This window comes from Vespa crabro, chromosome 23, assembly GCF_910589235.1.
Source record: "Vespa crabro chromosome 23, iyVesCrab1.2, whole genome shotgun sequence".
Taxonomy (NCBI): Eukaryota; Metazoa; Arthropoda; class Insecta; order Hymenoptera; family Vespidae; genus Vespa; species Vespa crabro.
Genome location: NC_060977.1, coordinates 2,323,262 through 2,347,426, shown reverse-complemented (window position 1 = coordinate 2,347,426; position 24,165 = coordinate 2,323,262). Strand labels below are relative to the sequence as shown.

The following is a 24,165-nucleotide window of genomic DNA, read 5'->3' as shown; positions in this document are numbered from 1 at the left end:
CGATTGATTTAAAAGTGAAAGAGAGCGAGCGAGAGAGAAAGAGAGAGAGAGAGAGAGAGAGAGAGAGAAAGAACTACTGTTTTATATTCATCGTGCAAACCCTAAAATACGAGCTTTCGAAAGCATTCGGTAATATCCATCGTAGTAAGCCGGATGGGTGTCCATGTGGTCGACTATAACCGTATCATAACTTTGCTTTCAAAGTGCCTAACTGTCCTGACATTGACATACTCGAATAAAATCACTGATCTGCTTTAAATCCGATCAGTGTATCGTATACGAAAATGTTACATAAGTCATTAATAACGATAATGATTTTACAATGATTCCTCGTAGAACTTAGGAAGAAAGAAAAATCAGAGAGAGAGAGAGAGAGAGAGAGAGAGAGAAAGAGAGAGAGAAAAAGAATAAAGAATTTCTATATATCAAAGCAAAAAGAAATTTTTATAGATCATTCTTCTTTTTATAAAATCCATTTCTATTTTCTCATTCCTCCTCTCCCCTCGTCCCCCTTTTTTCTTTTTTCTATTTCTTCTTCTTTCTTTCAATATTGATCCTTATAATCTTTTCTTTATATTTTCAAATGCACGTTCACATGGTTTCTTTTTTTTTCTTTTTTTCCTTTTTTTTATCGTATTCGTATTCGTATTCGTGACAATTTAATGAATGAAAATTTATTAGTCATATCGTTACGAGAGAGGGGGAAAGTAAAAAAAAAAAAGGAAAAAAGAAAATAACACAGCTGTTTTCTAAAGAAAGTATTTGGCGATGCCTCGTAAATTTTCCTTTTCAAGCAATAACTCGATGACATAGAAACGAGAAATTCGCGTTGTCGTTTTCAAATGGTGTTTATATACCTATGGCAAAATACTAAGAGAGAGAGAGAGAGAGAGAGAGAGAGAGAGAGAGAGAGAGAGAGAGAATGGAAAAAGGAAGTCGCACTCCGTTTAACACCGACAAAAAATATCTACGCGTAATATTTTCGAACTTGCAGGGTTACACCAATACACGTTTAAATGGATTCCAAGGGGTAGCATCGCTTTTACATGTTAAAGTCCTTACTATATAGAAGAGAGAGAGAGAGAGAGAGAGAGAGGAGTTCTTACTTTATGTTATAGAGGGAAGGAGTGGGAGGGGATGGGGATGGAAGAGCGAAGTGTATGGAATATCATAAATGCCAACATTGAATATTGCGTGTGTTATCATAATATTAACTCTTGGTTTCTATGGAAAGCTCCAAAAGAATAAGAATGCATTTTATATAGCCTCTTTCTCTCTCTCTCTCTCTCTCTCTCTCTCTCTTTCGTTTTCTTTTCTTCAAAGGGGAAGAATCCAATTCTGTCGTTTCTATTCCGGTAGCGTTGCATACCGAACGCTGTGATTTATGATTTTCTTGGCTAACGTGAGAAAATTGTACGCTCGTTGGAATTTTGAAGGAAAATCATCGTACCATCGGAAGAACGATTTCCCGAAAGAAGCCGATAAAATCCATGGAATCGATCCACGTAATCCCAACGAATTTGTTAAGTGATCCTTCTCTCTCCTTAAGGAAAGTATTTTCTTTTGACATTAAGATTTTCGTGATATTAAATCTTTATTGGTAAACCTCGTAAGAGTTTATGCTATAAAGGAATGTTTACGCGTAAACAACTTTGCCAAATGAAAACAAAACAGATAAAGAAAATTTACATCGACCGGGTTTATATTATTAGAAAAAATGTTTGTAAATAACTGATAGTAAAAACAAAGTATATATATATATATATTGAAAATGTTTATACCTTAAAAGAATGTTTGTAAATAATCGACAGTAAAAAAAGGAAAAGAAAAGAAGAAAACAAAATACGTAGAAAAAATTTTACGTCGAAGAATTTTGTAATTGTAAAAGAATTGTTTATATGTAAAAAAAAAAAAAAAATAAATAAATAAATAAACAAAAGCTCTGTTGAAAAAAAAATAAAAGAACGCGGCGCAATGTTTTTTCGATTTAAATGAAACATCAACCTATTAAAAATGTTTATGCACAATGAAATTTTATATAAACTTTTCATACAATCTTTAACAATAATATTTATCGCAAGCTATAAAAAAGAAAAAAAAAACACAAAAAAGTAGAAATCTGCAATCGCCCAAAAGAATTGTGTAAATAACTAATAATAAAACAATGTATTTATCGAAAATCTATTTGTTCGAATATCACAGAGTATGAAGCCGAAGTGATTCCATTAAGGTTTCTATAAGGAGCTCTAGGTCGGTGCATTATTAGGTACGAGCATGACAAGGAGTATCTTATATAGGGTGAACGCGCGATTCACAAAGATTGTCAATTTTATCCAGGTTCAAGTAAATGTTTCATATTTCTAACTTTTCTTACCGAGGTGACCGAGTCCGACATTTGGATATATGAAGCCATTTATTTAACATTATCCTATCTTTTTATAGTAAAACGAATCTATTATGTTGATTCATAAGTATAGAAAGTTGTTTTATTGAAAAAAAAAAAGAAAAAAAAAAAAAGAAGAAGAAGAAGAACAGATAAATCAATAAATATTTTTTATTACGTGGTGAAACGTAATTTTTAATTTATAACAAATCATTTTCTATTATTATTTCTATTACTATAAATTAATTTCATTAATAAATCATGACAATTATCGTTATATAACTTATGAAATTAACGATTAAAGCATCTATGTATGTATTACAATTCATTTAGCATGGCGATCGATAATGAAGAGAAGCATTTTCAGCAGATCGTAGAACAGTACATTGGACGTTCCATGTACGCCAGGTTCGTACTTGTTGCTAATATGACGTTATTAGTGGCTGCACTCGTGGTTCACGTAGCCTGGCATATCTAACGCACGTATCAACGTCAATCCCGAAAACGCATTCTCATAGTGCCGGTTTCGATAATCTTCTAACGAAAAGCATGCACACACTAATGTCTATCGGATAAAAGATATTACACTTTAAAGTTTTCTCCTATTGTATTTTCGTGCTTAATGCGAACGCGAATTGTCAGAATTGTTGAAGAAAATTCAATTAAAAGGAACGAAAAAGGAAAAGGAAAAAAAGAAAAAAAAAAGGAAAAAGAATGAAATGAGATATTTCAAAATATAGATGTTAACTTATGTATAAGATAATATTATCTTAAAACGATCTAATAATTTATTGTTTTATAATTCCCATATATATATATATATATATATATATATATATATATATATATATATATATATATATATATATTACAAGGAATATACTCTAGGGTCTTTTTAAAACTGCAAAGATTACGTTTCGAATCGCAAGATGATATCCCAGAGAAACTTGATTTTCTCGTTGCGTTGTTCCTTCCTTTTGGATAATACTACCACGATTATATCTCTTCGTTTTCAAAGCGACTCACGTGTAACCCCAAGAGATACAACGGGTAAGCAAAGTCGACAACAACTTCTATCAGACTTCTCTTTGATATCGATCGCCAGATACTCATAGCTTTTCCCCTTTTAACACAGGCACATATATATATATATATATTTAAACGTACATTTTACCTCGATTATTAAAGTTCAATTATCCAAACATTAAAAGGCTGTTCACTTGTTCAAAGCTTGTATGGCTTAAACGACACGTATGGACAAAATGTAAAGTACAAATATAAGCGGGGAACATAGCGTCACCATTATGCGTCTATCGTATCGGTATATAAACTTGTGTTAATTATCTCCCTTCTCACGTATACGTTTTTTTTTTTTTGACAATTTGCTTTTTGTGTGGATTAGAGTAAAGTAATGTTAATAAACTGTGAATTGACACTTTTCAATCTCTCATATATATATATATATAATTGTCGTAATCTTTGTAATCGTCGTAATCATCGTAAGCCTTGGTTTAATCTAGAATTTCATTATATCGAATTTTTGAAAAAGGCTTTCTATTCGTGCATAAATTATTCTCAAACGAATATCACTTCTTTATTGTTTGTTTTTTTTTATATCACGATATATTTATCAAAATAGATAAAGCTTCTTGAAAAAATTCGAAAAACCAGAGTCCTATATTAAATTTTCGTCTTTAAAATGAGATCTCGTTTGATTAAATTCGATCAAAAATTACGCCTCTTTTCATTGTTGGCGTGAATCGTTATTAAAGTAGGAATAATTAATAGCCTTAAAAGTGGACGAATCGTACGTATGTAACGATGCAAGAAAAGAGACTTTTATTCCCATGGATATAACTAAAAATTCTATGTTGAAGTATGTTAAATCATACTACATGTTAATTCTAAATCGTATATTTAAGTTCGGTCCCAGGTGTTAAACTTTTCCAATGATCAAAGTCAGCAATACCCAAAGGAAATTCTCACCGACATATCATTATCTCACCTTGCCTAATGCTTATCATTGCCATTGTTGATTGATGAGATTAAACATTTTCAATGTTATCAACTACGAATTCGTATTATTAAATTCATATGGATTTCGTTGATAATCACAGTCACTTCGATGAAGAAATAAATTTGTGAAATAATTTTGGTTATAACGATGATCGATTGTTTCGTATAAACGGATAATTTAAGCTCTGTTTTTTTTTTTCTCTTTTTTTTTTTTTTTTGTTCTTTTTTTCAATCGCTTGCGCGCGCGCACGTTGCGAGAGTGTGCGTAGAGAGATTACCCTATTTAATTTTTTTTCTAAATAACATTTTAAAAGCGCAGCTATATTCACGGCAAACGAATCTGAATAAATAGACGAGGCTATTAAAAAACGCTTTCTCGCATCGTCGCTCTCGCAGCATGCTGTTTTTCGTAGCGAACACACGTGAATTGACCCGAATGCAACTGTATCAAAGCAAGCGAGGGTGATCACTTTTTCACATTCCGACGCGTATTGGTCAGTATGCGCTACGCTTATATCGGATAGACACAATGTAGAAAGGCGGGGAGAAATCGATATGCGAGAGCTGAAAGAAAACTTTGTGATTTTGCTTTAACTATAGATTTTAATAGTATGTGCTATATTTTCTTCTTTTTTTTTTTTTTTTTCTGAAAAATCTTATTACGCTTGTGACACGTCTCGTCTGGTAAATATCAATATCTCGTTACAATTGCAATTATATTTATAATACATTTAAAATATATTTAATTATATTTAATATACAATAGATCTGCAATATGTAAATATATTAATTCGGATTATTATTATTATTATTATTATTATTATATATATATATAACACATTGGATTTTAATGATAATATTAAATAATATTTACGTATAATTTCTTTGTTCGTTCTTTTTTCTTTTCTTTTGTTTTGTTTTGTTTTTTTTTTTTTTTTATTAAGCAAAAATTGCACGATTTTTAATTTATAGTCATATTACGAAATAAAACTTGTACAAAATAAAAATAATATACTTCTACTAGCTCGCAATTTCCAAGTTTTTTTCCGCGCTCTGTAACGTGACAATTGTATAACTAAGGTAACGCTACAAGAAATTTATATAAGCCGCTACATTTATTTCTTCCATTTATACGCAAATCTAGAACGAAATCTTGGACGGAGGAAAAGCATTTGTGCGATTTGTATGCGACGAGATTCTACGTTAAATTCTCACAAACTGAGCACAAGCATAGCGTTGGTCTCATTCTACGATAATATTCATTATAATTGCTACGTTACAAGGTTTTTATTTTAATTGAAGCGTCTAATTTGCCTTTTGATAATTTCATAAGAATCTAAAGATATTTTGTTTTTAACAAACGTTTCGTATATACGAAAACGTATTAATATGAGACATAGATTGTAAAAAAGAAAAAAAGAAGGAAAAAGAAATATATATATATATATATATATATATATATATATATATATATATATATATATATATTCGAATTTACAATAATTTAAAATGCGAAACAAGAAACGTGATAGAGACGATTTGGTTCAAAATAAAAAAGAAAATAAATAAAATAAAGCAGACAGTTTTTGAATATAATATTTTTCTTCTCTTTGCACATAGGGACTTTGGATTTTACCATTGGATTCTTTTTATCCCGATATCCCGATCTCATTTTTTTCGTAGAATAATTCAGGTATATGAATGGTACCATAAGAGATACTGCTTAGGCAATTAACCGTCATAAAACTAAATTGCCCGGTCGAACTAGAACGGAAGCTAGGTGAACGAGATAGAGTCGAGTCTGGCAAATCGATTATTAAATCGATGGGAAAATAGTTTAAGTCGTTAGTTAATAGAGAGATAAAAAGTAATAGTAAAGAAATATACATATATATATATACATATACATAAAAACATTATTATTTTTAAAAGAGAGAATAGAATTTAAGAACGTTGATCATGTTGATATATAGTTGACCATGTTGATATATGCAAAGAAGTCAAGTTGTACGAGTTTACTAATCAGTATCACACGAGTCTCGCATGAACGTATATAAGTGAATGTTATTATCCTTCCTTGGAAAGTGGTTTGATCGACCATCGAACTTGAACTTGTTTCGCAAGAATCTATGGGAAAAAAGGAAAAGTGTCTTGCTTTTCCAATTTTGTTTTTATATATATATCTTTCCTTGCTTCCTGAGTAACAAGTATGCATATCTCAAACGTGTCGTGTACTCTTAAGTTATTGTCAAGAAAATAGTGAAAATCGAGAAACGATTTACACACACACATATATACACACAAATGCACGCACATATATATATATATATATATATATATATATACTATTAGCTTCTCACGTTCATTTTTCCTATTTTGATAAACAGATCTCTTTTTAGATATAAAATATTTAAGAGTTATGTTTAATTCATATCAATATGAATGATTTCAATGTTTCTTTTTTAATTTAACGTCTTAATTATATATCTTCAACAAGTTGATCAACGAAAACCCATGCGTTTTAACTTTTACGACGAGATTATCCCGATATCCAAGGGAATTGAAGTTGTTCCATACGTTGAAAAGTATTTCGCCGATAAAATTAACGACCCCTACGTGAAACCACAACGAAATGTTCGAATAACGAATTGTGTTTAAGTGGATTTGTTCGCGAGTTCATGCTTGTTCAAGATTCTTTATTCCCATGAGATATGATTTATACAGGAAGATATATATATATATATATATATATATATATATATATATATATGTATGAAAAAGGATTTATAATTCAGAGAAAGAAAGAAAGAAAAGAATCGAAGGAAAGAAGAGCTTCGAATAACAATGTAAAGTTAATTTGTTTAAGATCTCTAATGTCATACTATTTAATAATTTCAATATTTATTTTTCATAATCATTATTGTACGTTAAAAAATGTTATCATGTCTATAAATAATAGAAGCTAATAAATATTTGTTGAAAAAGTTTGAAATGTTTATTACCAACTCGTAAATCTTTGATATGACAAAACTTTGCCTTTTCGTAAAAAGTAAATAAAAATAGAATATTGTATATATGTGTCTCTCTTTTTTTTTTTTCCTTTAGAAAAATAAATGACACCAGTACGAGTATTATTTATGAATGAAATATATAACTCGGTCAGCCATACTCAAAGCGGTCTATCGTAATCGACCGATTGCTTTAATTCGATTTCGTATATATACGAAATATATATATATATATATATAAAATACAGAATGGGTAAAAAAATTTCAAGCGAGCTTATGTAATTTTAAAAATCGATTACATTTTTTTTTTTTCAAGATATTTTAGGTTTCGTAATTTTTTGTACAATTCGAACAAAAAGAACAGAAGAAATTAGTTTTTAAAGTCTGAAAAATGGATAAACGATTTTTAAAATCATCTAGAAATATTATTCCTATTTTGTATATATCATATAAAAGAATTATTTTCTAATATTCAACGAGTTTTCGAGCTTTGAATTTTGAAATTTCGACTACAATATTGACAATTATATTGCGAGAATATGTAATATCATAAAAATAAATGGAAAAACTTGGAATTGTTCTGATAAAATATGAACGTTGTTTGTTATCAATGTACGTTAAATACTTCTTCTACTATTTAATTACTATATAATTCAAATATCACATTCGATCGTATTTATTTCTGATTCTGATCAACTAAATTATACGGGACGCCTGTTTGGGGTGAAAGTTTACGCAACCGGATCTACTTTTCTTTCCTTCTCATAAACTCGTCCAGTCGAGAAACACGTCGATGCACTTGATAGTAAATTCACGTTCAAGAGAAAGGATGGGAAGAACGACCACAGCTGTTACACATTTTGAAGGATATCGTTTATATCTTGAAAAACTGACACGCCTTGAGATACGATCGTAAAAGCTTTTAATTATTGACAAATTATTAGAAAATTCAATTTGATAAAGCGTTAAAAATTGTTCGTAAAAATAAAAAAAATAAAAAAAAAAAAAAAAAATAAAAAAAAAATAAACAATAAAAACAATAAAAAAATAAAAGTTCTATCTCTATCGTCGATCTTTATCTTCTATGCGTTTTTAATACGTACATATTAGTATAAAGCAGATTTGATTTTTTAAACAAAAAAAAAAGAAAAAAATGAGAAAAAAAAGAAGGACAAAAAATACTGAAAAAACTTGTGAGCATTAAATACGGACAGACTGCTCATGCATACATTTCGCTTTTATACACGTGAAAGGGGAGAAATTTTGTACGAGAGAAAACTCGAAATAAATTTTCAAAATTAATCCAGGGAATGTTCTAAATGTCGAACGATTTAAAAAAGTGATTTCATGCTGGACTAGGTAGATCACGGAAATTCTTTTTAAAAAGGGCAATATACCAGGAAAGAAATAACATTGGATACATATCCATATACATATAAATATATATATATATATATATATATATGCATGTATACATGTATGTATATATGTATAAACATGGAAATATGTACGTACATCGTATAAAATCAAATTCATCGTAACATAACCCGCATCCATAGAAATCAATTTTCAATAATTCATTTCATTTCTTCCGCCAGTGTTTCCCCTCTCTATGGAATTTTATCAGTACGAAAAGTAAATTAAACTTTCTACCGCTAACACGATGAACGGGGGCGAATTAAATCCCAGGAAGAGGATATTTTCATCATCATCTATCGGAATAGCGAGAAATGGGTAGAAATTTACAGCATTTTATCGGCTAAAACGTATATAGATATATATGTATATATATTATATATATATATATATATCTACTAACTGTATACATATTTGTGTTACAAGATTAAACGTACACTTTGAAATCAATCAACTAAACTAAGAATTCTTGGAGAATTTACATTCTGACGAAGCCTCGGAAAATTATCAAAGAGCTTCTCTCACCCCTCCCTCCACCACCATCACCACTAACCACTCCTCTTCCTCTTTTAACTTTCTCCGATCGAAGTAATTTATTATCCTATGCTTAAGTCTATGAAAGAGAGAGAGATAGATAGAGAGAGAAAGAGAGAGAGAGAGAGAGAGATTGATGTTTAGGATCCCTAGAAGAGAAAGGAGGGATCATCATCGATATTTTCCTAGGACGTCGTTTTAATCTTCGACATTAGATCGACATGAGAAAACTAACTTTTCCACTAAATTTTCAGATCACTAGTATCGCTTCAATAAAGATTTATGAATCTCTACACATGTCCGCAAAATGTCGCGTTAATAAATGGATTTCACTTCCGAACAAGTTCCGAACCAATTATACGAGCGACTTTATTAAAAGCTACCCCTTCGTACAACGTGAGTTCAACTTTACGAAGCCGACATTAATTATTTTAACAGTCTACCGAAGTTCGAAGCCGCGAGCGGCTGTGCATTATTTTTGTTATAAACGATGCCTTTTTATTCCTCTTTATGATTCATTCATTCTCCTAACTATTTCAACGACGAAATTTTCATCCCTCATTTTTCATTTACAAATAAACGAAACTATAGCATTGTTTCTTATACTTTCAATGATAATTAAGAGTTCCTTCTTGTTTCTCTGTCTCTCTCTCTCTCTCTCTCTCTCTGTCTCTCTCTCTCTCTCTGTCTATTGAACTTCGAATTTAAAAATTTTATTTTTTCATGTATCAATAACACGATTACGTTCAACGTTCATCAATCATGTCACTCGTGAATAAAATAACATATGAAAAAAAAAAAAGAAAAGAAAATGCACTTTCATATTTACGTTGTTTTATCTTCTTCTAAAAATTTTCTATCTACCATTGTTATAAATATTTAAGAAAAGTATTCATCCTCGTTGGTAAATAATAATCCATTTTAACTTCATTTTTGACAAGGTAGAACACACGGTTTATAAAAAAAAAAAAAGACCGGGGGAGAGATTTTTCTCTTTTATCCTCTCGTCCCTCCTTCTCCTCTTCCTTCTTTTTCTTTCCTTCCTTCCTTTCCTATCCTTTTTCCTCCCCTTTTCCCTATCATATCTTCATCGCGTAACATATTAAACCGAGGAATATTACGTATAGTATAGTTCTTCCCACACAAATGTGGATACTGTTCGATGTTAGTATATTTGTATGGTACCTATTCTCAAGGGACGTTCCTCGACTGAACCGTATTTCTATCTACGTTGAAGACCGGTGAATGTCACGTTATTAGCACAAACATTAACTCCCAGCGTATTCGTGTATGGTCATACCTATATCTTGTATCACGAAAGCCAGGATTAGAAGGAATAGGTTACTAGGAAGGATTATTGAGTCTATTCCAACGTGGACATATGGGTTAGTATCTCTATCTGACGTCAGTATATCGACCGTAGGCGTTAACGATAACAGCAATAACGTTTTCGTTCCCAAGTATTCGCGGATTTCGAAACGCGGATATTGTACAGTTCAACGAGATTAGAATGATATCCTTTTATCGTTCGTTTCTAGAAAAGCTCATAAACATTTACCACGTATATCGATATTTATTACCGTTAAAATATATATATATAACACACACACACATATATATATATATATATATACATGTATGTATGTATGTATGAAGGCAAGTGATCAATATTTAGAACAACCAATAGATATTTTACATTTAAACGCACGTTGCATTTGAAATTATTGGAATAACTTTAGATTCCATCTAATCTATGATATAAATATATATACATATATATATATATATTTATTTATATATACATTTATGTGAAGTTATTGCAATAGCTTTGAAATTGTTAGTGGGGTACTTGGCACGTATCTTGTCCTTTGAATCTTACCTTCATGAATACGTAATTTCCTGTAATAGGCGTCTTTTGATCATCCCGCAACATATGATCATTATAATCTCTATATTACCGGCTGGCTGTTCCTGGCACGCGTACAATGTATTCTATATAATTAGATATACTTACACATAGATACATGTATATACATATATATGTACATATATATATATATATATATATATATATATGTGTGTGTGTGTACGTATATATCTTATTTGCCAGTATCCATCGTTATATTCGCGCATATTTGCCAGCACGATTTCTAAATTCTCTAACGGAGCAAGTACTAATATTTATTCGTCTATCGATTAATCGATTATCGATCGAATAATGCTGAGCAACGTAACGTTACCTTTTTCGAAGTTAGTAAGTATAGCATCTGTAACAATACGTGTCAAGAGAGATCAAGAAGATTAACAATTATCGATATCGATAATATTTCGTTTATACCGGAGAAATATTGTGAATGAAAAAAGAAAAAAAAAGAAAAAAAAATAAATAAAGCAAAGCAATTCTCTAGAGGCCATAAAGCTTACGATATTTCGTATATACTATGACACCTTCTGAAAGAATTCGGCTAATATTTTGAGCGACGAAAAGCTACTGTGAAAATTTCCAAGTATCACCGAGCATACTGATTTCGTTCCCGTCCTCGTTCTCGTCTATCCCATCCCACGTCATACCATCCCACATCACCCTTTCCCCTATTCCTACGTTCCTCATCAACCCTTTTCCATTTCCTAAACCGGATATCCAATTTCGCTAAGGTTAGCAAAATTTTCGTCAAAAATCAGTTCTCGCTTTATTTGATAAAATAGAAATGGCTGACTCAGACTAAACTCGTCGTTTCTTAATAGCAAAGAACCACAAATATTCACGGTATGTTATGCCACCACTGGGACATACCTTTGAATGCCTTTGCTCACGTTTTAGCCCGAGGGTGTTGAAGATGTTGACAAAGGGTTTTGTAATTCCCATTATCGTCCTAACACATTGGCTTCCTTAAAACTCATAGAATTACACTACCGGCTTACACGTTTGTTGGATTTTCACATTGGACGAAATGGGAACGGGGATTTATATGGAGTGAACAAGAATGAAAGAGAATGTCTTCTTTATGCTCTTCAAGATGATTTCTCGTTGTCGTCGTGAGATGTTTCGAGAGTAACGAGTTGCAAGTTGTTGCAAAGCTTTAACAGCTTAAAAGAGGAATACATGGAAAATATGAGAGAATTGTTGTACTCGCGGACACTACTCTATATCGGGCAGCACGATCGATCGTACCGCCATTATCAACGCCATTGTCCCTCTTCTGTCTTTCTCTCTCTCTCACACACATACACACACGTAAACATAAACACATACGCATATACACACACATACACTACTCTCATTCTCCATTCCTCTCTCACCAATAACGAACACTCGCGAAGTTTGGGGCTATACCAGTGATCAGGTCATGTCGGTCAAGTCGTTAAACGTTCTAGACGTTCTTGCTAGACTTCCTTCGAAACAAGCTTGCAATCTATCTAGAACTATGTATGTATATAACTATCTTGTGTTCTTGATTCTCTGAAATCAAAGTTTTGCTCCAACGATTTAAACAACTTTAAATTATATATATATATATATATATACATATATATATATATATAACGAAACTCTTGATATAATAGTATATATGAAAGCAGTATACAATTGTAACATGGAATGTTCATTGGAAAAGATAAAAGAAAAAATATTATAGTAAGAAGGAAAAAGAAAGAGAGAGATAGAGAGAGAGAAAGAGAGAAAGAGACAAGAAAAAAGGTAATGTTAAAAGCTTGGATTTAAAACGAGAGAAATTTCGCACGCTGTTCAACAATTCGCAAAGTGTTTCATTCCGTGGTTGCACAAGTACGGTGTCCTTTTTATATCTTTCTACATATACATATATATATATATATATAAATCTAACTATACGCATACTGGTATATTTCGTTGTCGTAGTGGTAACATTGCCGTGTTAGAAAAATTTTTATGCGAACTTTGCCATGGCGATTCCCTTTACGTGATTCAATTAAGTTTCTCGTTGAATCGGCTGCACCGCAATTAAGCTTCACCGGTGTCGGTACTCTTCTCGTACTATTAAAGCCACAGCACCAAACCGTATATATTTCACTATATTTTGATATTTAAATGAAAGTCATCCTATATCATATATATATATATATATATATATATATATATATACATACATACATATAGATATATATATCTTCTTTGAGTTTCGAGGAGATAGCTGAGTACGTATACAAATGTTACGAAGGTAAAAGGAATAAGAGATACAAGTGAAACATACGTAACATCTTTCTCGTTCCTTGAATTATAACTCTTTGACATTAATATAAAGTGACGTTGGATAAATTGTTGATAAGATATCGATTAAATAAAGAAAATAATAATCATCGAACGTTTATTTTTGTTTCGACATTTTTTTTTTTTCTTTTTTTTTTTTTTTTATATATCTTTAATCTCTTCTACGTTGAACGAATTTCTTTTAACTTATTGATCGTTACGAAAGTGATAATCGTTGAACGGCATTCAATTTTATGAATCATTAGAATGATTTACGTTTATGAGATTATTCAAATATATTTATTATACTAATTGATATGAAATAAAGTTAAAAATTATATTATTCATTCCTTTGTATATTCTTCTTCGTTTATCGAATCTCTTATGAAATTTTTATTAGATGAATATTTGAGTGAGAGAAATTCGTTCGGCGGTCAACAGCGCCAATTGTATCTTCGAGCATGAGTGAATAAATGTATCTGTTAAAGAAAAAAAAAAAAAAAAAAAAAAATAAATAAATAAAAAGGAAAAAAAGGAGAAAAAAGAAGGAAAAAAGGAAACATTCGATCAAATTTAAATGATGGATGAGAATTGGGGCGAATCGACTCGCTTGAAATTTCTTAATGAATGTCGCAACAGCATCTATCTCTCAACGTTATCACTACGTTAAAATAGTAGCTATCCCCAATATAAATGACGATACTTTCGAAAGTTTATTTCGCAGTTATAAATGAACCACCGAGAGAAACAACTCTTCCCCTTCTCCGGCACTCAAAAAGTAATTCGATAAATGCGACGATATTTATTGCGAGACAAATATCAGTATGTACGTACGTATATCTAAATTATCGTAAAATCGATAAGACAAACAATAATGTCATCGTTATTTTTATTTATTTTCTTTTTCTTTTTTTTTTTTTTTTTCTTTTTTTTTGTTCATTGAAATTATTATCTTTTCGTTGTACGACCAATTCGTTCGAGTTAACATCGATGACTTTAAAAAAGTAACTATTCGTTTCGTTTCTAAAAAAGTCGAAGGTCACCTGTTTTGAAACGGAATATTCCAACAAACTGGAAATGGAGAAAATGCAATAAATGGTCTTGCCTTTCCAGTATCGAAATCGATGTATAGACAGGTAGTCAGTCAATAATAGCACACCAGTCAATTTCATTCCGGAAGGAGAAGCTTCTTACCTTTCATCTATGTCTCATTATTTCCTGTTCGTAAAGAAGAAACAATAGGGGGGAAAAAAAAATAGAAAGAAAGAAAGAAAAAAAAAAAAGAGAACAGATATTATCACATTTCACAAATATTCCTATAACATATGATAGCCATTTGATTTTTATCCAATTAAAAAGTATCAATTTTCATTGAAATGCTCTATTGTAATTAAAATAAAATAAATATAATCATACATCACTCGATACGAAGAAGATCGTATTGGTACGAAATGAATATCAAGCTTTAATCTTATTAACTGACGTTAATTTATAACTAACATATATTTTAATTAAAAATAATATAGATATGATAATTATATTTGTATGTATATTCGTTTGAAACGAAGAAAATTTAATACGCACCAAACTAAGATTTACCTTTATTCTTCTACGGTCTGATTACGACTGATGTGAGCTAAGCATAACATAAAGGACAAAGTATAGAAGGAATACAAACATAGAGGTTACATTATACTACGTATAAATCTACGTAATATATGAGTCACCTAAGGACATTGTATATAAACATTTAGATACATTCGTATATACGTATTTCATATTATTATATTTATTGATTCTTTATTATTTATACGTGTACAATAATACATTCATTAATAATATTGAAAATAAAAATTTTACTCTATTTATTTACAAATTTAAATATCTATCTATCTATCTATCTATATATATATATATATATATATATATATATATATATGTTACATACATATGTAAGTATAAACGTTTTTAAAACACAATCATAGCTTGATAAGAAAAGATTGATAAGAATCTTTTCCTGTTCGATGCATTATTAAACTTGACAATGTCTACCTCTTGACTTAGGACGTAGAAAGAACTATGTCGTATATTACGAAAGGAAAAAAGAAAGAAAAATAAAAAAAAAAGAGAAAAAGAAAAGAAAAAATAGAAAAAGAAGGAACGAAGAGCGCGAAGGAAAACTTTTCAAATTACTAAAATCCAGTTGACGTTTCGTGCGACACGTTCTCCGATTCGCGGTTCCTTCGAAACTTTTTCCCTTTATTGTACCCCTTTACCATTCATTCCTCTTTTTTGAAAAAGACACTATTGAATTTTCACGATGTAAGTTAGAAGAAACTTTTTCAAAAAGAAAAGAAAAAAAAAAAGGAGAAAAGAGGAAAAAGGAAAGGAAAAAAAAATGTTATCTTTCCATTTACATGATAGATGATCGATTAAACTGATAGGAAGTACGGGATACAAAGTATAATAACAAAAAAATCTCATTAACATTATTGAAGATTTTAAACAATTAGAATTTTTAGAAAGAAACGAATAAATATCTTTACCTACCTATGTATGTATGTAGTTCATATATGGGATAAGACCGCTGGACTATTAGGGAGACAGAGAGAGAGAGACAGAGAGAGAGAGAGAGAAAGAGAGAGAGAAAGAAAGGAGAAAGGAGCAAGACGCGTCTAAGACATTATAGATCAAGTTGGAAACTGGATTTAGAAGAAGCTTGGAAGCGTAGAAGTATTATTTGCTCTCTTCTCGAGCGGATATATAAGAAAGTCGATTCTTTCGATCACTGACAGTTTTCATCCGGTGATCGTAACTCTTAGATTATCGTTTGTATTGATTGATATAAGATAAGGAAAGAATAAAAAAACGAAAAAAAGAAGGAAAAAGGAAGACCAAAAAAAGAATATTAAAAGGAAAGAGAAGAAAAAAGAAGGAGAGAAGAAAACAAAGTTCTCAATGAAGGGTTACAAGAAAAGTTTGGTGAGTGGTGATCGTTGGTTAATGAGAACTGTTGTGAGTGTTACCTATGGTTTTTCCCTTGATCTTCTATCTTTATCTCTCAGATGTTCATCGTAGCAAGCGTGGTGGCGTTCGTCGATGCGTTTAAAAATGGAAGATCCATCTACGAGAGAAACTTCCCCGGGTATCAAGGACCTCGTCAGTATCCACCCTATCACGAACAGCACAGACCCTTTCGAGAACAACCATTTGGTCAATCGATCCGTACCTATCGTCAACCTATATCCTATCGAGAGCATTCACCGTTTAGAAATTATTCGAGCTTAAAAAATTTTCCAAGTTATCGCGAATCACCTTTCCAAAATTCACAATCATCATCATTATCATCAGCATCATCATCATCATCGTCATTCTTTGGTCATCCAAGTTCCTCTCAGATCACTCGTGCTTCCTTTGGAAATGAATATGCCTTTCATAATGAATATTTCAAGAATCGATCGCCTTCCTATCTACAATCAACTCGTAATTACTTCCCGAACGAGCTTCGACATTCACCTACATGGATCACGTCCTATCGTTCGGGACCTTACGGGAAGACGATAGACACGTACGAAGAACTCGAGAAAGAAACTCGGCAACGTTTGCCCTTCGACGAGCCTTCCAATTACTTGAAATACGGTTAGTTCTTAGTTAACCGTAAGAAACCATTTTATAGTTACGGCCAGTTAGAATTTAACTTCTATATTTAGAGATTTCAAAGTTCTAATTTCGAAGTTACATGTTAGCTTTCGTTTGAGAGTTTAACGTAAGAGAGATACTTTTAATTTTATTCGAGTATTTTAAGTCTTTCAATTATTTTCTCTAATAATGTTCCCCGGGATACCGAAAGTTTACATGAGCGTCCCGGCAAAATCGACAATTATTTTTTTATTTTTTTGTTTTCAAAACGAATTAATTTTAGAAAACGTAGATTACTTTGAACGTGAAGTATGTTTTCTTTTTTTTTTCTTTTTTTTTTTTTTCTTTTTGTTTTTCTTCCTTCCTTCCTTCCTTCCGTCGAATTTTATCCAACGAAGCGATAACGAAGTTTTTCGTTTCGTTTAAAAGGAAATCATGGTTTTGGTTTCGCATCGGTACCCGACGGTTTCGATGAAAATACTTTACCATTGGACACGGAAACATCTACGACATTGTCAACGACACTGACTGCTACCCACAAGCCATTAGCGGAAGATACTGTCTCCGCCACTACGCAAACTATTCCCGAACTTCACTCCTCCTCAACCACAGAGCCGAAAATCGTAGAGAAGTCGGTTACGATGATTACAACGACGTCGAGACCAAACGTTGAGTTGAACACGGTAAGTGAATTCGTTCAATTCGATTCGCGATCGTTTATTTGCTCTCTCGTATGAATTTTTTTGCAAAATCGAATTAAAAATTCTTCCGTTACTATTTCCAAGTCTATCCATTTATTTTCTATTTTTTTTTTTTTTTTCTTTCGTATTTATAAAGCAATCGATATTAAATAATGTTCCAACGATTTAATGTACGCACATCGATGAAAGCCAAAGACACATAATGTATGTTCATCGTCAGCTTGATAATTTAATTCTCGTCGGAATCATGTCATTTTATTTTCTTTTTAATTTTATTCTCACCGTTAGTAGAAAAATTCGATAGAACGTTTTTTTTTTCTTTTTTTCGTTGGGACGAAGAAAAAGAAAAGAGAGAGAGAGAGAGAGAGAGAAAAAAATTATAGAAAAGAGAAAAGGAAAATATCGTGGCACGATTTGTGCATTAAATTATTCCAATGAAAAAAAAAAAAAAGAAAAACAAAAAGGAAAGATCCAATGCATCGTATTATTTATAATCGAAAAAGATAATGAAAACAAATGATTGTTATTCAGGCGAATGATTAAATGGTGTAAATAAAGAAAAAAAGTGTAATTGCATTGCAATACAGTTAGGTAACGCGGCATCCGGTACGACAAACATTTTACTTCCTACGATGCCTTCGATGTCAGCAACGCCAAAGCAATACTCATCCGATGATACTCATATCCGGATGACCCTGACCACAGTTTCAAACTCATCCGATACGGTCACTGAATCTCCCGTAGGTTCTTTCGATGGAAAGTAAGTAATAGCAATGTCAAGATTTATTGTTCGCTTCGGTGCCTTACGACGTGACCTCGTTGTCATCCAAGAAGATCATTTATATCTTGCGTTGGTGCTTTAATAAAAAAGAACAAGAAAAAAAAAACATCGTTCTTGATAAAAATTCGACGTTAAATGTATCTCCATTTTTTTCTTTTTCCATATATTTTTAGTTCCATCATTTCAAGCGACAAACAAATGTCTGCGATAAGCCCGTCGTCGTCGTCGTCGTCTGTTACGCTCGTTCCTAACAGCTTTCAAAATGGATTTTATAAGAACGTAAAAGATCAATCAAACGAACTATCAAAGAGCAACGTTCAACAAAGTATATTAGATTTACCGGCCACTTTAAAAACAAGTAATCAGGATAACGCGTTTCTTCCTTTAACCAATTTAAAAAGTGACAATTATCAAGATATTGTCAATTTATCTGCCATCCAGCAAAGTGGTGTTCAAGATACGTTGTTAAACTTACAAAACTCTTGGAAGAATACATTGGAAAAGAGTGTTATAAATATACAAAATAGCCCGACTAGTAGCATTCCGAGTTCACTCTTAAATTATTTAATATCGAGAGAACCAAAAAATAACGTACAGGATGCCATGTTAAATTACATATTACCAACCGAAACGAGATTAAATTTAAAGGATAACGTTCAGAGTAAGATAGTTGATTATGTAATGCCAGAGGATTCTACGAAAGACATGTTAAAAAATAATTTGCAAAATACATATTTGAATTATATATTACAAGGAGAAGGGAAACGTAGTTTACCATATCAACCATTACAATCTGGGACCTTTAATTACGTTCCAATGGCAATCCCTACGGAGCAAAAATTAACTTTGCCAATTAGCACATTATCTTCTGTGGCTAATCCTATGGAAAATATCAATTATATTCCGAAGACGTCTTATTTGAATTTAGATCCTACGATGTCATCACGTTTAACGTTGGGTAAGGAATTATTATTATTATTATTATTATTATTAATTTTTTTTCATTTTTCTTTTTTTTTTCGAAAATTCATTTCTTTTCTTTTTAATAGCTTACGAATTTTCTTTTCTCTACACATATTGATTATTATTTGACATGTTTAAAGAAATATGATTCCTTCTTTTACGAAGATTCCAACCATCCAGAAAGTTTGTCAGGCAGTCTACAAGGAAGTCTCTCCGCAAGTATTCCCAACAGTATACCTGGAAGCATACCTGCCAGCATTTCTGCGGCTATACCCGGTACCATATCAACTGGCATACCTACGAACATTCCTACTACGATGGAGTTTGCACAAACTTTCCAACAACCGACTCAAATTCGTCCTTTACAAACAAGTGTCACACCTTATTCCGGTAATACCTCCTTCAAAATTGGCCCTCCTTTATTGCTAAGAGAAATTATATCTAATAATTTCACTTGTTAAAACATTCTATTACATTATATTTAACCGTATACGAACGATATTTTGTAGGGATGCAGTTGCAGCTGGGTGGATTCGGTGGAATAGATTATGGTCTTCGCTCGAGTAGTCCTGAGGCAAGACCAATGGAGCTTGGCATTGCAAAAGTGGGTTTGGCTGTGCGAGAATTTCCGAGGCCGCAGAATCCCACATTCGCAAAGGTGAATCCACAGTGTGTAATCGCTTGTAAACAATACGTAGCAATCAATCTTAAAAGAGCACATTTGTCGAGGCTTTGTCACGATAGATTTTCTAGACATTTTCGAACTAAACGACTGATATATCAACGAGAATTTCATCGAGATTTATTTACGAGAGTTTATCAATTTTTGGCTATCATTAGATATTTACAGGATAATAATAATAATAATAATAATAATAATAATAATAATAATAATTCTGTACGATTAGATAATATTAACGAAAATTCTTTTTCTTTTTCTCTCGTGTTATTTTTATCTTTTTATACTAACCGAGATCAAAAACGTGTTCTATACAAATTTAATCTTTTCTCTCTCTTTTTCTTTTTTTTCTTTCAAGTGACATTGAAGAAGAAATTCATTGAATGTACCCGCATAAATTGCAAACCAGTATCTTGTAGTTACGTGGCGTATCGTACAGAGATTTTTTGTACTTTTTTCGTGAGGATTTTTTAAGCTCGTGAAATCTTTCTAAAAGATATATATATATCTTTTATCTCCTTTCTTTTTCGTTTGTCATACTCTAAAATAACGGGCGTAAGGTAAAGCGATATCGTGAAATTTACGTGAACGATAAGACACGTATAACGTTGTGACAATCATGTATTATTCACGTACATATATACGAAAAGTGAACGGCGTACTTCTGAACACACTGAATAATTTTCTCCAAGCTAAAGTTTTCCTTTAGCTGAGCAGAGAATCCGTCTGTTTTCCAAAAGTCGCATTGAAGTTTCAACTTCAGTAAAAAGGCATAGATACTCTTCTATCGAACTTTTTCAAATATTCCATTTTTCCCACGGAAGAGTTCTTTCATTACTATTCGAAATCTTCCTTACGGATGTTCGATCCCTTTTTTTTTCTCACATTTTCCTTTCTATCGTTGTAAAGGATAATAAAGTTATCGAGAAAGATATTCCCTTTAAACCACAACTTGATTCATAAACTTTTGGAATCCGTGATTTCGTCGATATCTAACCAACGTTTTTAATCCATAATTAACGTTGGATAATAGCGACAAAAAGAATACAATATCCTGTCTGAATTTCGTTGATATCGATATTCATTAAAAAATGTGCGATAAATTGAACATAACTCTTCGATATTTTTTATATCTCTGTCGAAGGTTTAGAAACGTCTGGTATACCATCAAACGTTTCTCGATTTTTTCCCTTTGGTCTTGATAAAAAAGGAAAAGAAGGGGATGAAGAAGAAGAAGAAGAAGATGAAGAAAAACAAATTTTAGAAGGATCGAAGCTTTAAACGATTTAGCAAAGTAGACTCCACGAATAACAAGATCTCATTAACGGAGTAACGTTAAAGAGCAAAATACTCGTGTCAAGGATGGTTCAACGTTCTTCCATGAAAATTCCAACTAGTTACTCGTGTAACTAGAATTTTACTTCTGAAATGGTTCTTTTTTTTTCTTCTTCTACTTCTTCTTTTTCTTTTTTTCCTTTCCGTCCATACAAAATTCATTCATCGAAATTGCAATCGCGCGCGCGCGCGCGCGAGAGAGAGAGAGAGAGAAAATATTTTCTTTCATTTAAAATTATTCTTCGATCGAATCGTCATTTCGGATGATCACCTCTTTTTCTTTTCTTCCTCCTTTTTTTTTTTCTTTTTCTCTTCCTTTTCTTATTCCGTTCGAATGAAATTGGAGTGGGGGATGCATGACGGTATAGGGCAAGGTTGATGGTACAGATGGGAGGTTGGTAAGAAGAGAAATGGCGGGGATGGTTTGGAAAAAGATATTCTTGAATTTCTTGTTGGACTATAAATTTCTGAAAAATTTACTCGAAGGACGGCTCGATGACATTGTTCCTTTTTTTTTCTTTGTTCTTTTTTTTTTTTTTTTCTTCTTTTTTCGTTCGAAAGGCAGAGTCGCAGGTGTTCCTTCCACCAAAAAGGAAATAAAACTTTGGAGAAGGAGAAAGGTAAAGCAATGTACGAATATCCAGATTATATATATATATGTATATATATAGAATTATATATAGATGTATACATATATGTGTACATAGGCATACATACCTCTCTTACTTCGTTCTCATCTTTTTTCCCTTTTGACCCTTTTTCTACTTTCTTATTCTCATCGATTCCTCTCGTCTCGAATTTGCGAGAGACAAAAACCAATGAAGAATCCGTAGAATCCTTCCTTCCTACGATATTCGCGATTATTTTCCCCTTTTTTCCCCCCGTTTTACAGTTCCCATTAATTGCGAAGGATTACGTTAAGAGCCGAGTGCGCGACATCAATTGAGAAAATTGAGTACAGTCGTAAGTCTTAAAGGTGGCGTGGTAATACTCACAGATAAAATCCAAGTAAAAGAGAGAGAGAAAGAGAAAGAGAAAGAGAGACAGAGAGAGAGAGACAGAGAGAGAGAAAAAGAGAGAGAGAGAGAGAGAGAGAGAGAAGTTTTCTTCAATTTCAATTTCTTCAATTTCAATTCTTCTTCTTCTTTTTTTTACATTTTCTTTCCGCCACATTTAATTTCTTTTTTTTTTTCTTTTTTTTCGTTTCACGAAAAAAAGAACATCACTCAACAAAAATTATCATTTAATTTCTTAATCACGAATTAACGCTAATGAAATATTTCAATTTAATTAAAGCGAATGATTTTCTTTCAGATTGGATTCGGACAAAGTTTCTGGTAGTTTTCTGTCGATATCACGTTGCATAAGATTGCATCTTTAAAAAACAAAAATCCATACCATCGAGAAAAGAGATATATACTTTAGTTCGGGTTCACTTCCAGTCGTAGTTCACTTGTGACCCCAATCCCCGGATGAAACTGCCAAAGGACAACCCTCTTTCCCAAGAACTTGGAAAGCTCCCAAGGACTTGGACTACGCGCCATCATTATATTCCATAGGGTTTCCTTCTCCTATCCATCTTTCCATTGCATATTCCCACACGTTAATTCGTTATAAGAGGCTATTATGTCATAAGTCAAATATTAAGTATATTATTATTATTATTATTATTATTATTATTATTATTATTATTATTATTATTATTATTATTATTAGATTATTTGAGATATGTATCGTGCCAGATAAGTAATAAAAGTTTTGCAGTAAAAAATCACACGTTTATTTCCTGTCCTTTTTCTTTCTTTTCTTTTCTTTTCTTTTCTTTTTTTTTTTTTTATTTCCTTTTCAAGTTAAATTTTTTTTTTCGCGACGATGGAACACCCCGAGTCATTTTTTTTTTTTACATTTGCTTTCGTTCTTACTTTTATTTCTTCTTTTTTTTTCTTTTTTTTTCTTTTTTTTTTTTTTTAATGGTTCAACAGGAAAAGAGATACTTCTCTCTTTTTCCTGCTTGAAAACATCAATTATATGGTTGAAGAAGCGTAGCAGTTTCTTGCAGACAACTCCAATAACCGGGAAACGTCTGGTGAAATCAAGCACTTAATTACGTTCCAAGGAAAATAATAGCGGTCTGTAGGGATGCTCTTTTGTTAATTTTTTCCTTTTTTTCCCTTTTTTTTTCTTTTCTCTCACTTTCTCTCTCTCTCTTTCTCTCTCTCTCTCTCTTTCTCTCTTTCTCTCTTTCTCTCTTTCTACGTTAGCCACAACAATTTTTGTGTTAAATATAACATGCACATGTATGTATTTTCTTCGTGATACTTTGAAAACAAATTGATATAATTCTTCTTAAGATTCTCTCATAACTATTTTCAATATATTTTCCAATCGTGCTGTAGTAAAGTAATATTTGAAATTTCTTCGTTATTCTTTCGGCATATTTTTAACGGAAGATAAATTCTTTTCTTTTAAGGAAAAAATTCTCGAT

At 31.6% G+C, this 24,165-nt stretch overlaps 2 protein-coding genes across 2 annotated transcripts; both read left to right on the top strand.

Annotated features, from left to right (window-relative positions):
* The first annotated feature begins 18,838 nt into the window (after positions 1–18,838).
* LOC124432067 lies at positions 18,839–19,800 on the top strand. Its single transcript, XM_046980593.1, has one exon. It carries the CDS (start codon positions 18,839–18,841, stop codon positions 19,793–19,795), a length of 957 nt encoding a protein of 318 aa, XP_046836549.1. The 3' UTR covers positions 19,796–19,800.
* LOC124432068 lies at positions 19,800–20,819 on the top strand. Its single transcript, XM_046980595.1, has 2 exons — positions 19,800–20,056; positions 20,176–20,819. Exons 1-2 carry the CDS (start codon positions 19,984–19,986, stop codon positions 20,817–20,819), a joined length of 717 nt encoding a protein of 238 aa, XP_046836551.1. The 5' UTR covers positions 19,800–19,983.
* Positions 20,820–24,165: the final 3,346 nt, after the last annotated feature.

What these genes read in the sequence shown, in the direction of transcription:
- LOC124432067 (XM_046980593.1), top strand. Translation starts at nt 18,839, where the DNA reads ATGTATCTCCATTTTTTTCTTTTTCCATATATTTTTAGTTCCATCATT.
- LOC124432068 (XM_046980595.1), top strand. Translation starts at nt 19,984, where the DNA reads ATGGAGTTTGCACAAACTTTCCAACAACCGACTCAAATTCGTCCTTTA. An exon ending in AAGTGTCACACCTTATTCCG is followed by an intron (nt 20,057 to 20,175) that starts GTAATACCTCCT and finishes GATATTTTGTAG; the next exon opens with GGATGCAGTTGCAGCTGGGT.